At 29.7% G+C, this 16,416-nt stretch overlaps 1 protein-coding gene and 1 non-coding gene across 2 annotated transcripts; both read left to right on the forward strand.

Annotated features, from left to right (window-relative positions):
• Positions 1-7,583: 7,583 nt before the first annotated feature.
• On the forward strand, positions 7,584-14,160 carry FASS (tonneau 2 (TON2)). Its single transcript, XM_068607289.1, has 12 exons — positions 7,584-8,178; positions 8,324-8,415; positions 8,903-8,965; positions 9,059-9,157; positions 9,556-9,714; positions 9,895-9,966; positions 10,291-10,423; positions 11,977-12,041; positions 12,266-12,341; positions 12,609-12,710; positions 13,016-13,208; positions 13,656-14,160. The coding sequence occupies exons 1-12, from the start codon at positions 8,040-8,042 to the stop codon at positions 13,891-13,893; spliced, it is 1,431 nt and encodes a 476-aa protein (XP_068463390.1). The 5' UTR covers positions 7,584-8,039; the 3' UTR covers positions 13,894-14,160.
• LOC137808840 (small nucleolar RNA snoR104) lies at positions 13,408-13,525 on the forward strand. Its single transcript, XR_011080739.1, has one exon. It is a non-coding gene; the product is annotated as a small nucleolar RNA snoR104 (small nucleolar RNA).
• Positions 14,161-16,416: the final 2,256 nt, after the last annotated feature.

Consider the following 16,416-nt stretch of genomic DNA (forward strand, 5'->3'; position numbering starts at 1 on the left):
ATGAAGAATAGACAAAGTGTATGATTGGTTATATTAAATATTTGTATTGGTCTTAGCCCTTTGGAATAGCACAAAGTTTATTAAGAATATAATGAGAAAGGGAAACCTACTAAGATGATGCCCCCTTCCCTTCTCTCTCTTTATTAATTTTCTTAAGGACAACATCAAATTTACAAGTGTTTTTGTTCTAATTCGAATGAAAGTTTCATCTTGGTAATTTTTAGATATTTATATGTGGTAATTTTTAGAAAATATTGAAAAAACATTTCCATTAAAAAACTATAAATACAAATATTATCATTATAAAATCGTACGTACGAGTCTCTTAAGATATTTTTTTTATACTTTTTAATTCTTAAGAAATGTCTTTAAGGGATTGGTTAGCTGCATATGTCATTGTTTATTAGGGTCTACCAAAGTCACATGGCTTGATAAACCAATCAGTGTCTTTATTAATTATACTTATTTTAGTTGTTTAAATTTATTTGTGTGGCCCTCACAAGTTACATCATCTATTTTTACTTTATGCAACTCCAATTTTTTTCTTTGATTTTTTTAATTATTATATGATAGAAAGTAAGAGAGTAAAAATATAAAAATAAATGTAAAAATAAGTGAAAAATGAAATTATATATTTAAAATGATGAAAAGTGAGATTAATATTTTTACTGTTAATAATTTAATTTAATTTAATTTTTAATATTTTTAATTATTTATTATTATTGTAATAAATGAAAATATAAATATTAATAAAACATTTATGGCATGTAACATAAATATATACAGACAAATATTATTAAAATATTTATGGTATAAAAATTACCTTCAACTTATTTCCCAATATATTTGTGTAGAAAAATATGACATATTTTTATTTTTCAAATTTTCGCATTTTCAGCACATATAACAGAAGAAGATAGCTTTTTGCTACAATTATGTGTCCTCTTTTCACCTACTTACAAAGACCTAGTGATTCGAATTAAACATATAATGTATTGAGTTAAATTTCAATAGATTTTTTTTTTTATGAATTTTTTATTAATACTTTCAAATAATATAAATAAGTTTTGTGGTGTTTACTCATGATAATTAAAATTTGTTTAAAAAGGAATTAGATTTATGATATTTCGTATTAAATATATTTTTACAACTAAAAAAATCCATTGGTATTTAAAAGTAGACAAAATTCAATAATTTATTTTAAAAAAAAGATTTTAGTAAAATCCAAGTGTTTTTTTGTATAGATATAAAAATACCATATCATCCATCTATCACACATTTCTTCTCATTTTATTGAAGACAATGGCAAAAATATTTGTGTACTGTATTTGGTATCGTTTACCATGAAGAATATCGTTTTAATAAATTTCAAATTGAACATTCATCTTCGATATTTAATATATTATTCTAACCCAGAAACAGATAAAAGAAGATATTAGTGTAAAAGGACGTGAGTTATAATTGATTAACTATTAACATATATATTGATAAAATTGTATTGCCTTTATTTTTATTCAAATTTTATATTTCTTGTTATTTTTCATTAACTCTTGCAAATTTAAATATTTTCTAAAAAACATATAGTTGTTCCAAATATTTAAAATTCTTATAGCATAAATTTATCATAATTCAAATCCGAAATTTCAAACATAGAAGTCTTTTGAAAAAAATGACAAGTCGCAATATTCTTACATTATTTTTCAAATGTGTAAGATTTTTTTTTATGTCAAAATAGTCTATTTCTAAATTTTCAATCTAAAACACCCACAAATAAACTCGGTAATCATCTCATGTGTCTAATTTACATTTTTGTTTTAACCTCAAGTTTTACTCGTTTCTATTTAATTTAAAAAATAAAAATAGAAAAAAATATAATACATTATAATAATAATAACATTTTATATAATGTTTTTTAATCGGAAACATTTAACTCTGACCAAAAAAATATTTCAATAGAGTTTTTTTTATAGATAAAAATACATACAAAAATATATAATAATTCATACCAAAATCAACACTTCATCTGTAATGGAGAAGAAAAAAAAATATAAAAATAATTATCACTTTTTAATACCATTTTGAGTTGACCTATAAAGAAAACACGAAAAAGTATAAGACTTTTCCTTCCTGTATCCAATCAAATTTAAATATGCACTTTATCATTAATCTGAAATGATAAAATTTAGGGTTGATAAAATCGGTTCGTTAGCGCGTCCATCCCTTGTTCATTTTTTAAACTTGTTAACTCAGTAAATTATAAGTGAGATAAGTGTTTATTTTTTATATTTTTAAATATAAATATTATATTTTTTTAATTAAAATTGGTGGTGGTTAATATTTTATATAAAATTTTATCTACTTTAATTTCTTTATACATCATTTGATTTATTGAAGTATGGTTGATATTTACTTTATTTGGTTAGACATTAAATATATTTTTATTAAAATATTAAAGTTTAATTCAAATTTATTACTCTTCTTTGTATTTTTATTGTCCAAAAAATGATATCAATTACTATAACCAAGTAAATAGATAAAAAAAAATGACAGACCAACTCAACATTTAATGGGACGGATTACTAATTTTTACTCGTATAACTATTGGTCAGACCAAAATAGATATTAAAATTATCTTTTTTTTTATTTTAAAAGGAAGGAAGTATGAATATAATAAAATTTTGAATTTAGGTCTGTGAGACACTTTTTGGATTAAGCTTTCCATAACAACTTTTTGGAATATCATTTTGAATATGTTTTGGATTTTGTTTTTCATAATGAATATACTATTTGTATTATAGATTTGTCTTTCTAAAATGAGATTTTGGTGTTCTATTTTAGAATTTCATTTTAGGGAATACAAAACAACCTATTTATCAATTACGAACTTTCAATTCTATAATGCATTGAAATGTGCAAGAGTAATTCTGAAATTTCAAAAATTGATAGGGTATAGGTTCGAAAACTGGGTGCAGGAAGCAAAAGTTAAACTAAAAGTAATGGATTGTTGGTGTTTGGGAGCCCACTGAGGGAAACACACTAACCCAACTTTTAGGTTTTTTCTTCCTGCACCTCCATTGTTAGTAACTACACTCCATACCAATAGAAGAAGACAAAAATACCTCCCTCACTACACCTGAAACTCATTAAATGTATATGTTCATGCTAGGGAGATGAGACCTAGAGAATTGTTGACTAACTTCGTTTCCTTCCTTTCTGTCGGGCAGTCGACTCACACTGAAGCTTACTCCTCCTACTCTCTTATTGCTCCTTCAGGTCTCAATCGCTCAGTCTCAGGTGAATGCCGAATGGGGTTACCTGTAAAAGGCACTCTGACGCTCAAGTCAACAAAATGGGTGTTCGACACTCGGAAGTGTACAGTAATTAATGACGTACCTTGTTATTGAAATATGCGTTATTTATATTATTTTAATGGGCTTACCTTATTGGACCGAATTAGTGGAGTATAATGGAATTATGGGCGTATTACCTAGTTCTTAATGGTAGTTTAGTTTTACTGACCTTGATTTGAGCGTTAATGATCTGGATGTGTTGATCGGCGTACACGAACGTGCTGAGCTCGATCAAGGAGAACGAGTTATGGTATTGACAGTTCGATTCATACCAGTAAAGTATATAAAAAACTTATTCTAAAAAACTCGTTTTGAAAGGCATCATGTTGTAATGTATGTTGTAGAAAGCTTATTCCAAAAATTCTATTTTGGAAAACTCATTCCAAAATTATTTCATGTGTATTAGAAATTATGTTCCAAAAATCATGTTCCAAAAGTTCTGCTTGTTCCGAAATATTTTCAAAGTAGATAATACAAAAGTCACTTTTACGGAGGATAAAATATCATTTTAAAATTATGGGGTTCAGTTAGAAATTATGAGAGTGAAGGAAGATAATAACACTTATTATTTACCATCTCATCTAATTAAAATTTAATCTAGGCAATTGTTATTTAAATATCTCTATCTTTAATAGTATACCTCCTTTTTTGTATCTCCTTCCAATAGTACCCTCCGTATGAACTAATTTCCACATTTGTTGAGGAAAGCAACATTTGGAAAGCAATTTTGTGTACCCTATTATTCAAGGAACAATTGTGGATGTGACTTCAACCTTTTTTATCTTTTGCATTTGGGTCCACAATAACAATGCATATGAAATACAGTAGTTTGGGAAGTTCAAACCCTTTCCTTCATTTTCTTTCAATCTTCTCAAAGTGTCTTCAACCCCATTTCACATTCTTTCTTCTTGATTTTACTATTTCTCTCTCAGGCTAACTGTGCATTTATGCATTTTGTATTAGCTCTTGGTTTATCAAAGACACTTTGTTCACAAAAACCTTAAAGGTATATGTACGCAAAATAATATGAGAGCATTTTGATTTACACTATAACAAATGATTAGACTATTAATCATATTCTTAGACCTTTAATGTATGGGTTAAACATCAAATTCCAAACAAATACATAGTTACTAAGGACAATGTAATCTGATATACAGAGGATTCATTCTAACTCTACTACTTCGATTACACATCCAATTATTTTTGCACTAATTATAAGAAAATATTTATTGTCAGGGTAGAATCTAATACACCCAGTAATGTTATGGTTTCAGAACAAACAAGACCAAACCATCCTTTGAAAAGTATTATGGAAAACTATAAATTTCAATATTGCCTGTGATTTGTTATAAAGATGAAAATGACAACTTTATAGATGTTTACTTGTCAATGACAATGATTCTTCCGTGGTCATATCATATATATTAATTTTAATTTTAAAATTTTAAGTATTAATTAAATAATTTATAAATTTTATTAATAATAGAAATGATTTTAAATACTAATAATTTATTTATTTTTTAAAATAATATCTAATTTAGTCAATATAGTAATTATTTATTTTTTATTTCTAAAATTAATTTTATTTAATATTTTTTTTTGTAATTAGTTATATATATATATATTTTAAATATAGTTCAATTTATCATGATCACATGTAAAATCTACATTATTTTTTAGGTTATTAAAAGAAGTTGAATAATATAAAAATATTCATAAAAAAGTAAAATAAGAATAATGTGTTGAATTTGATACTACAATATAGACTTTTTTTAGTGAGACTTAATTTATGAAATATGATTATTAATGTCATAGGTCGGTTTATCTTTTGCAATTTGTAAAGGCCTACAATGAGATAAAAGTTGTTGATAAAAATTAAATATTCAATATTCAATATTTTTTTGACAATTTCTTAAATATTTATAATACCTTCTAAACCTACTAATATTTTTTTTTTCTAATTCTCATTTGTTGTATTAAATTATTTTATTATGACAATGCAAAAATTAACTACACAAAAAATACAAAAAATGCATGAAGTATTATTTCCATAAGTTTATTTTGTACTTAATATGTGTGAAATAAATATTATTTCATTTCACTTCAAAGGGTATTATAATTATCTTATCTGCCATGTATTTTGGAATACTACGTGTCTTTGTATTTTATCATGTATTGAGTATAATTATGTTGTTTTTCTTACATTTGTATAACTTAAATGTCAACGATTAAACAACATAGAGGCATCCATGATAAATATAGAATAATAAGTTTATCTAAATATCATTATATAAGTGTTGAGCTTAATGAGAATAAACTAATGACTAATCTATAAATAATGTCATATATGAATTTATCTCTTAAAATTCTTAAACTTAAAACTAGTTCGAATTCATAAACATTTAATTGTGGAGTTGTGGTCAATGTTGAATCTCCTATCTTTATTTACATATACTAGCTAGTTTTTGGTAATTGATTATATATTTTTAATATTTTATAAACTTGTTAGTATATATCTTTTTATTCTCACTCATTTATATGTTTTTCTAATATTGTCACTGTGTATTATGATATATAGACAAACTTTTTTTAAAATATTTTTCTTCCTTATAATTTTTAAAAATGATCTAACTTTCTTTTAAATAAACTAAATGTTCATGTTTCAATTAAATATTACATGCAAACAAAAGGTGCAGAATACCAAAATATTAATGAAAAAGCAATGTAAGAATAGTTTGCTCATTTAAATTTTACAATATGAACTTTTGAACTTTTGACTGAATGAAACTCAATTCATGATATTTAAAATTTTCGGTATTTTTTCAAACTATTTTCTATTTTCATTGTTATGAATGCAAAATTTAATGTGGACCATACCATTGCAAAATTATGTTGTTTCCTCAAGTTCACATTTATTTAATTTTTAAGAGTAACTAGTAATATTTGATGTCATTTTTAAAACTATTATAATTATTTTTTTATATATTTATCATATATAATTTTGTGATATCTGAAAAAAATGGTGGTTTTGTTTTACTTACCATCGATATATGTATTAATTATTTTTCTTTCTAATGGACACAATCACATCATAATGAAACATAGACTTTAGGTCAATTCATAAGAAAGTTGAGCATAATTAAAATGAATTGATAACAAAGTAAAGTAAAAACAATAATTCTTTATTTCTTATTTATTGTATTGACTTACTTTATGTTTACCTTATGTTTGTAAATCATATTATATAGTATTTAAAAGACATACAAAATTTTATATTTAAATAATTATATTAAAATGTACGATAAACTCAAATTTAAAGATATTAATAAAAATAATAATATATTTACGATCCTATACAGATTACAATAATAATGCCAAATGAATAAGAAAAATTAAAGTGTAAAAAAAATCATATATATGATTCTCCTAATTGGTTCTTAAGTTGCTTACCAAAGTAAATAAATTTTTGTATGATTGGAAAATTCATTTTTACAATTTGAATGATTGAAGAAACGAGAAACGAAGTTTTTTTTATTCAGTAATTTTTTGATCAGTTATGCTACCAATGAATTTTGAAAAAATCCATCAATATATGAACTAGGTCATGTCTATGTGATCTTATGGTATAAACTTAACTTGATGTTTAATAATGGCCTTCAACAGGGATATGCATTCCAAATCTTACACTTACATTTGGATGATGAAAATTATAAACATTTTCCTTAAAGAAGAGTACAAACACAGTAAAAATAATTATAACACACGTTATTTTAATTTTAATATGTTTTATAAAGTTTAGAAAATTCAATATTTTCAATCTGAAAAATAAAGAGGAGGATGAATTTATAACTAATTTTTTTTTTGAAGGGCGATGGTAAAATTTGAGAGATATTGGTATATGTAATAGGAACATATATATATATATATATATATATATATATATTTTTTTTTTTTTTCTTCTTTATAAATTTTCTGACTCAAATTTATTGAAATTTTTTATATATAAGAAAACTTGATTTTTTTTACTTAAATAAATTTGATTCAATTGCTTATTTTTATCATGCTAATATATTTTTTTTCATATTTATTTTAAACAAGTTTATTAAAGGTTTTATTTATTTATGATATTCTAATTGAACTAATTTACTGAAGAATTTAAGCATTGCACGATGCTGTTATTATTTTTATCATTAAAATTCTTATAAATATATTTATGGGTAAAAATGAAATGGAATGACTAGTGTGTGAGGTTGATGAAATGTTTTGTGAATTCATTGATGTGATTCTTTTAGTTAAAATCAAAACTATTTTTGTATTTTCATATGATTATTCCTGTAATTCAAATTTTCCATAGAAAATACTTAAAAAATGCAACACTGAAATTTAAATTTAGAAGTGTATAAAAATTTGAAGTGGTAGATCTAAGAATTGTGAATAACCTAAAAAAGATGCTAAAAATGAGAGTAAAAAGTAATTAGTTTGGTTAGGGATTGAAAAAAGAGGAAGAGAGGTTTGGTAAAAGGGATCCAATGGTAGATTAGATGGGAAGAGAAGTGAGTGAGTGAGAAGATTATGTGATGGTGAATTCAGAAGCTGAAGCCGAAAGAGAACAAACTTGAGTGAGTTTCGTTCAGATCCTCTCTCTCCAACCAATTACTTAGTTACGAGTTACGACTTCACTTCGCCATGTACAGCGGCTCCAGCGACGGCGAAACCCATGACGCCCCTCATCGGAAAATTCCTCCGGCCTCCTCCATGCTATGGGTCCGCAATCTTCGCCGTTTCATCGGATCCGGCGCCGGTCTTGGATCCGAAGCCTTGATGGGTCAGTATCCGCCCCATTTCGGGGTTACATTTCGTTATTGTAGATGAATTTTATCGGCGTCGTCATAATCAGGAATCCGTTAATTAGAGTACCGTTCTTTTTTCAAACCCTAATGATTGTTCAATGTATTCTCCCCCTTCCGCAGAACTCGAAACGAAGAGAATTCTGCTCGACATTTTCAAAGAAAAGCAGAAGAAAAGCGCCGAAGCTGGTACAATTCCAAGTTTCTACAAGAAGGCACGTGAAATAAAGCATCGTTTCATCATATTCGTTTTTCTTGTATATTTTATGCACGAATTGCTTGCACTGAGTACAATTATTACATTCTTATACTTTATTACCGATGGTGGACTCATGAAGACATCGCTGTGTTTTAATTTTTTAAGGACGGGCGCCTTTACGGTTGCCTTTGCATTTTTTCTCACAGTATTTCCGTATGAATATGCTTGTTGTAATTACAAAAGTAACAACACGCAGATTGACTAGTTTATGGATTGAGTTCAAATTGATAAGAGAGCTGTCATTTACCAGTGCTCTGATGTTTATAGCCGACAGAACAGACTCTTGTGCGTTGTAATGTATCCCTTTATGGGTCATTTTGTCTATCATTACAGGTTATATAGGATGGTTTATGGATTTTTGAACTTTAGATTTGGATTTCTTTGGCATTCATGTGAGACCCTTCATGTGATCCAAACATTGATAAGCTCTCGTCTTCATTCAGAAACCCGAAGATGGATCAATCAGTCATAGAGTCCAGAGATTGGCGAAGTATCGGTTTCTGAGGGTATCATGTTCTGGCTTACCCCTTTTTTGGTTATACTTGCTTAAAGAGTTTATATTTTCTTAATTGTTGACATTTCCAGTGTGTGTTGCACAGAAACAATCGGATCTTTTGCTGAATGCTGATGATTTGGATGCTATGTGGGTGTGCCTAAGAGAAAACTGTGTGATTGATGATGCCACTGGTGCAGAAAAGGTTTGGCATTTTCACATTTGTGTTTTTCTTCTCGATATTTCTAGATTTTACGGCATATTAAACTAGATTTGCCTTATTAAAAGTACTTATAAAAAGTATGATAAATCTTTTAAATCTACCACAAAACTCTTATGGAATTTTGCTGAGACAATCTTATTTGTTTCACAGTGATGATTTAAATTTACTCTACCTTCAAAGATGTCTATTTGTCTATCTAATTTTTTTTTCCTGTTGAATGGGAGATATAAGTTGATTTTATTCACCTAATTTATTACTTGGCCAAGATTTTCACCTTGATAATCTCCAAGTTACACCAACATTGTTTATATGGATATTCTTTAGCTTTATGCACTATTTTTACAGCAATCCTAATGCAAACTTCAATTTGTTTCTTATAGATGAATTATGAAGACTTTTGCCACATTGCTTCTGTATGTACAGAACAAATAGGTCCTAAATGTCGACGGTTTTTCAGTCCTTCAAACTTTATGAAGTTTGAGAAAGATGAGCTGGGAAGAATTGCTATTCTACCCTTTTACCTTTATGTGATGCGAACGGTAGGTCACCTGCCAATGTTTATTATTTCAGTGGGATTCCTGTTTAATTCTTCTGAATATTTCAGCATAAATGGAGCTGTGTTATAGTTTCTTCATTAAAACTGTGTTGTTTGCATGCACCTGAACATGATGGATATATCTGATGTTTGTGACAGCTAAGTACTGGTTATGGTTATGCAGGTTTCACTTACACAGGCAAGAATTGACATGAGTGAGCTTGATGAGGATTCTGATGGTTTTCTTCAGCCACATGTATGAATTCTTATCGCTGTTAGGCTTTCAATCGTTTTAAGTTGAACTATAAGTTCACTATCTCATCTATTCATTTTTTATTTTTCTGTACACATATACATATGTATTCTGTGCATATGGTTCTTATGTTTCTAACCTTAAGTTTATACCGTGAACAAACTCCTCTGTTGGTCAAGTTAAGTTTTTGAGAATTGTAACATCTGGAGTGGTTTATTTAGTATGCTGAATATGAAGCTGGAAAAAAATTGTATTTGAACAATTTCTTACATTCTCATATAAAATCATTATGTTAACCTTCATTATTATTATTATTGTTTACTTCAGGAAATGGAGGCCTATATACGAGGTCTGATACCCAACTTGGCGCAGTTACGTGACATGCCTGCTGCCTTTGTTCAGATGTATTGTCGTATTGCTGCACACAAATTCTTCTTCTTTTGTGATCCTCATAGACGAGGTTTGCATGGCTGCTATATTTTAGTTTTTAAGTTTTGATGGTGCTTCATGGTTGTATTTCCTCTGTTTGAAATTCTGTATTGTTACACAAGTTTTTCTTTTTTAATTTTAGAATAATAAATAGAAATATATTGTGATAAATCCAAAGGAGCATAACTCATATCTAGCTTTCAGTATGTTCTTTAAATAAGAGAAAAAAAAGACAGAAATTGAGTAAGGAATATATAAAATAGTTCTCTTCAATATTTCCATGGCAGTTTGCAAATTGTTACAGCTTTCAATCCTATCATTTTCAATATTCATTGTAATAGAATATCCAAATATGGGACGATGTTTAGGAATTGTTGTTAAAGTGAACTGTTGACCCGAGAAAGCTACTAATCAATCATTAAACTCAACTACTCGGAGAACCTTCCAATATTTAAACTATTGTTTCTGAGATTCGTGGAGCATCTAATCAACATTTTGCTGGTCATAATTATAATTCTAGAGAACATCTATTGCCATTCTCCATCCAACCTTTTCCATTTTCAGAATCCTACGTGTGCTACTACCAATGACAAAATGAGACCTTGATGAAGCACAATCTTCCCAAATATTTTCGCACAGAATGTCCACTAAACAGGGTTTTATCAGATAAAAGCAATTGATCCTTAGATTCTAGCCCAATTCAATTGTCACCAACGTTGATTGCCATATCATAAACTTTTGCACTGTAAAACACGTTGACTTAGCATTGGTTGGTTTATTGTGGAATCTAGTTAATATTTTGTGCTGCCATCCTGTCTGTTGCCTATTTCTTATTCGTTATTCCAGATACAACATTGAATTTACATTGACAGTGGCAGCTTATGTATGGCAAATCAGTTTCTTGATTACCACTATAAATTACTGTTCAAGCACATAATCTTCCCAAATACTTTCCCACAACAAATATAAGCAAATGATGCTTAGATTCTAACCCAATTCAATTGCCACCAAAGTTGAATGCCATATTATAAACTTCTGCACCATAAAACTCGTTGAATTAGCATTGGGTGGTGCTGCCATCCTGCCTGTTGCCTATTGCTTATACGTTATTCATGAGACAAAATTGAATTTTACGTTGACAATGGTAGCTTGTTATTGCAAATTAGTTTCTTGAACACCACTATAAATTACTTTTCATTCATTAACCTAAAGGATATTTAGCATTAGATTCCATAATTTGATCAGTTTATTTCATGAATATTCAGTTAGATACTGTGTTGCAAGTAATTTACTACTAATAAGGCCTTGAGCACAAGGTAGGGTGCTTTACTGAACCTTGTTCATGTTATGAGGTAGAAATGAAAAATTGTTCTGATTGGTGGTTTTGGTTCACAAGTTAAGTTGTAAGGGTCAGTAAAAAAGTAGTTTGGGCATGAGAAAATGTTGATTTATGATAGCTTAATTATATTTATCTTTTAAAGGCTTGTGCTCGTTTGTGCTCAAGCACTTTTGCTATTTGAATTTCAGCTAATGCAGAGTGTTTTTATCGTAGTATTATGAAAGACGTTTTCTTTTTTCATATAGGAAAAGCTTGCATCAAGAAAGTGTTGCTTAGTAATTGTCTCCAGGAACTCATGGAGCTTCACCAGGTAGATTGTTTAAAAAGTTCTCCTAATATCTTTGGAACTAAACACCATGTTATCCTGTTCTCTTCCTCTCTCTGTAGGTTAATATTGTCATGGACCTTCTGGTGTTTAAAAGCATTGCCTCACATGATTATTTTGCTTTGTTATAAGAACCGTTAACTGTATTTTGTTCTAACTCTGCATAAGCTTGAATACTTATTTTTTTATTATAATGTTGTGTATTTCAGGAAAGTGAAGAAGAAGTTACAGACACAGAGCAAGCCGAAAATTGGTTCTCTTTGACTTCTGCTCAACGCATATGTGGTGGGTTTTCTGTATAGTTTTAGTATTCAGACTCATATACCCAATGCCTCTGCTCCATTCCAGTCCGTCAGTCCATCATTGCTTGTTTATATACGATTTTCAATGCAATGTGTTGTGTTAAGGAACTTTCTTATCAAATTTTACTGAGTTTCTTATTAAACTCATACATTGACTAGCCGGAATTTCATGAATTGAAATTATGAATAAGTAGGGTTAAAACTATTTCCTGTTCATTTGTGTTTATGTTCATTCTGAATTTTTCTGCAGACATGTTTCTTGCCCTGGATAAAGATACTAATGGTACATTAAGCAAGCAAGAGCTCCGAGAGTATGCTGATGGGACCCTGACTGATATTTTTATTGAGAGAGGTAAAAATTACTATGACAATACCCTTTTCAGATATGGTGTAATTTTTGGCACATATTTACCATTGGCACGGACATGTATTTACGTATTCTGAACTCCAAAATGCTGGTTTCCTCCAATTTCCTATTGGTAATTATAGTTGTGGTCGATGCCCTTTATATGTTCTCTATTTTGCGTTCTTCTAATTTTTAGTCCTGAATTGGAACATAATCTTGGTTTAGTTAAAACAATGTTTAATATGGGTCTGTGATTGATAGTTTAATACTCATTTGTAAATAAAAAACTAAAACAAATGCACTTTTTGTAGTATATGATGAACATATTCGTCATGGAAAGAGTGGTGGTGGAAATGCTCGAGAGATGGATTTTGAGAGTTTTCTGGACTTTGTTCTGGCTTTAGAAAACAAAGACACCCCAGAAGGCTTGACATACTTGTTTCGTTGCCTTGATCTTCAAGGGAGGGGTTACCTCACTACAGCTGACATTCACTCCCTTTTCAGGTAAACTGTCATTCTGTTGGTATACTAGTATTTATTAAGTATTTACCTCAATCTTTTGCTAGTATCTGCTTTCTTTACTTCTCTTGGGCTTTTTGATTTTCACTTACATGTGGTGATAATATTTGTTTCTTGTACAATAAGTTATCAAACTTCTAAACCAGAAATGATTATTTAATGCTATTATTTTGGAAGAATAGAAGGGGAGCATCTAGATGGCCAGATGTTGCCTGATACAATCTTCCTATAGAGAAGAACTGTTATTTCCTGCTTGCAGTGCTTGAGCAAGTACTGTAAGTCTCAAAAAGACAGACACACATTAGTTATTAGTTATAAGATGAAACCCACGGAGATGGTTGACGTGCCTTGACTGGATTGCATTTAATAGTCATAATTTGACTTTGTTAGTTCAAGTGTTCACTGACTAGCCCTTTTTTTGTGAAAAAACAGAGATGTACACCATAAATGGATTGAGGGTGGCAACTATGAACTTTGTATTGAAGATGTAAGGGATGAAATCTGGGATATGGTTAAGCCAGTCGATCCACTCAAGATAACATTGGCAGACCTACTGACCTGCAAACAGGGTGGAACTGTAGCCAGCATGCTCATAGATGTGCGTGGTTTCTGGGCTCATGACAATAGAGAAAATCTTCTCCAGGAGGAAGAAGAACCTGAAGAAGAATAACTCTGATCAGAGACTTGCTAACATAAAATTTCTGCGTCGGGTACATTCCAACTTAGGATTCCTCACAATCACAAGATGTAAACTGCTCATATGTTTGAATTATTAAATGTTGAATTAGTTGTGTTTCTCGACATGTTAACTGTAAAAACATCATAAATTAGTGTGTATGTAGTGTAGCCATGGGTTCGAAGTTCGATCCTAAACTTTAGCCAAATGCTTATGATGATTGGATATGAAGTAATGATACTGCTTTGTTGTCTATGCTAAGAGATGTCTAATACTTTTAAGAGGATTCTTACAATAAATTGAAATGTTATAAATTTGACACCCCTCGGGAAAAAAATACTTGTGATTACAATAAATGAAAATTAATTGGTTAAGTTTTCTTTTCCTTCAATTGCGCATTCAGTTGAAGCATGAATAGGCTTGTTTGTTTGTTTGTTTTATTAAATTAATCTTTATTGGAAAGTTGTAAACAGGTTCTATAAATTAATCTTGAGATATTTTAATAAGTTTTATTGTTATAAAAGTTTGTAATCTGAATTCCTAAACTATTTAATCCGGTTTTTATCCACATTTCTGTTAGATCATCGTTACATGTAGAGATTAAATTACTAATTAAGGAGAAGATAATTAAACTGAAGTTCTAATACATGAATTGTTTGAAAAATTTATATTATGTAACATTTTGACAGAAATATGACAATTATCCTCTTCACGTTGTTAAAAGCGAGTAAAGTAAAATAGATTGACATGTATTAGACAATTAAGTATTCAGTTACGTATACATGCTATGCTCTGTAATCTTATATATATACCCTTTCTATCCTTTGTATAACACATATTATCAAATATATTATTTTTCTTTACAATAGCTAACATGGTATCTAGAACTATTTTTCTCTCATGAACTCTTCCGCTTCTTCTTCCTCTGATCTTTCTCAATCGACCTTTCCAATGGTTGCACCACCTTTGCATCATTTCTCAAGTTAACTGATGAATTTTTTTTTTGGTTTGGAAGCAACAAATCTTTGCCACTCTCTGAGGGCTCGACCAGATACAATTCTTGGTTGGAGATAGTGTGTCGTTACAGTTTCTCCAAACTGCAAATCAAGAACCCACCATCAATACTGTATATCTGCATTATCATAAGCAAGACCAATTATTAGTACTGTGGTTGCTTGCATCAATGTCCTTTTCCATCTTGATCAAAATGGTAGGTCTTGAATCCTCTACTCCCACTTGGAATAGTTTATTCACGTATTATGCATCACACAAGGGCAACTCTTAATAAGCTTCGTCTTCTCCTATGCACACCAAAGAATGAAAGATCCGTTGCTAACTATCTTCTTGACATCAAGAAGACTGTCGATTCTCTCTCTGCCATAGGCACTTCCATTTCTACTGCTGAACACATCGATGCGATCTTGGATGACCTATCAAAGGACTATGATGGTTTCATCACCTCCATTCTGATCCATACAATGTTGACGAGCTTGAGTCTTTATTGCTTGCTCAAGAAGAGAGGTTTGAAAAAAATAAAGTGTTGCAAAGTTCCATTATTCAAGAAAATAATGTTACTACACCATGGTTCTCTACTTGCCCAAACAAGAACAAATTAAATTTTCACAACAAAGGCTTCCGCAACAGACTTCCTCCGCATCCCAACACTGCAAATTCGTTTTCTAGCCCAAGACACACCACTTGTCCTTTCTACCGTTCACCTGCACCTTGGAATCCCATCAAACAGTTTTGTCAAATATGCCATAAACCAGGTGACATTGCTGATACATGTTGGCATAAGTATGATTCACCTAACAATCATTCTTTTATGGTTAATGTGTCTCAATATTCTTTCTCAGTTGATGAAGACTCCACACCATCTATTCTGGGTGCTCCTTTAACCATTGAAGATTCTCTTTGGTACCCCGATAGTGGATCCACTCATCATGTCACTAAAGACTCATCTATTTTCAATACCAAACACCTTTACCATGAATCAGAATCTTTAAAGTTGAAAATGGTCAAGGTATGAACATCATGCATACAGGTTATGCTTTTTACACTGCACCACATAGAAACACAAATTTCATTTTGCGTAATTTGCTGCATGTTCCAAATATTACAAAGAACTTGATTAGCATTTTTGAATTTTTCTCTCACTCATGCTTTGTTAAACATCAGGACACCCACAAGATCTTACTTCAAGGAGTAGTTAAAGATGGTCTATATGTCTTCCCTTCATCCAATGCTTCTTTATCTTACAGTGCTAACTACGCTTGCTATAAACCTAATGTTCATCCTTTATAGCTATGACATAATAGAATTGGGCACAACAATTTTCCTGTTGTTCAAAGAGTTTTAAAATCTTGTAAAATACCATACAATTCTAAGAAATATTTTTGCCCTGCATGTGTGATAGGTAAGTCTCACCAACTCCCTTTTCACGCTTCTGCTACACAATATACCATACCTTTACAGTTGATTTTCATTGATATTTGAGGAGCTTCATCTGTACGTGCT

The sequence above is a fragment of the Phaseolus vulgaris genome, chromosome 3, assembly GCF_051622355.1.
Source record: "Phaseolus vulgaris cultivar YP4 chromosome 3, ASM5162235v1, whole genome shotgun sequence".
Lineage (NCBI taxonomy): Eukaryota > Viridiplantae > Streptophyta > Magnoliopsida > Fabales > Fabaceae > Phaseolus > Phaseolus vulgaris.

Bases quoted from the DNA above. Each gene is read 5' to 3' on its own strand.
- FASS (XM_068607289.1), top strand. From the start codon at position 8,040: ATGTACAGCGGCTCCAGCGACGGCGAAACCCATGACGCCCCTCATCGG. The intron at 8,179-8,323 runs GTCAGTATCCGC...CCCCTTCCGCAG, and splicing joins TGGATCCGAAGCCTTGATGG to AACTCGAAACGAAGAGAATT. The intron at 9,715-9,894 runs GTAGGTCACCTG...ATGGTTATGCAG, and splicing joins ACCTTTATGTGATGCGAACG to GTTTCACTTACACAGGCAAG.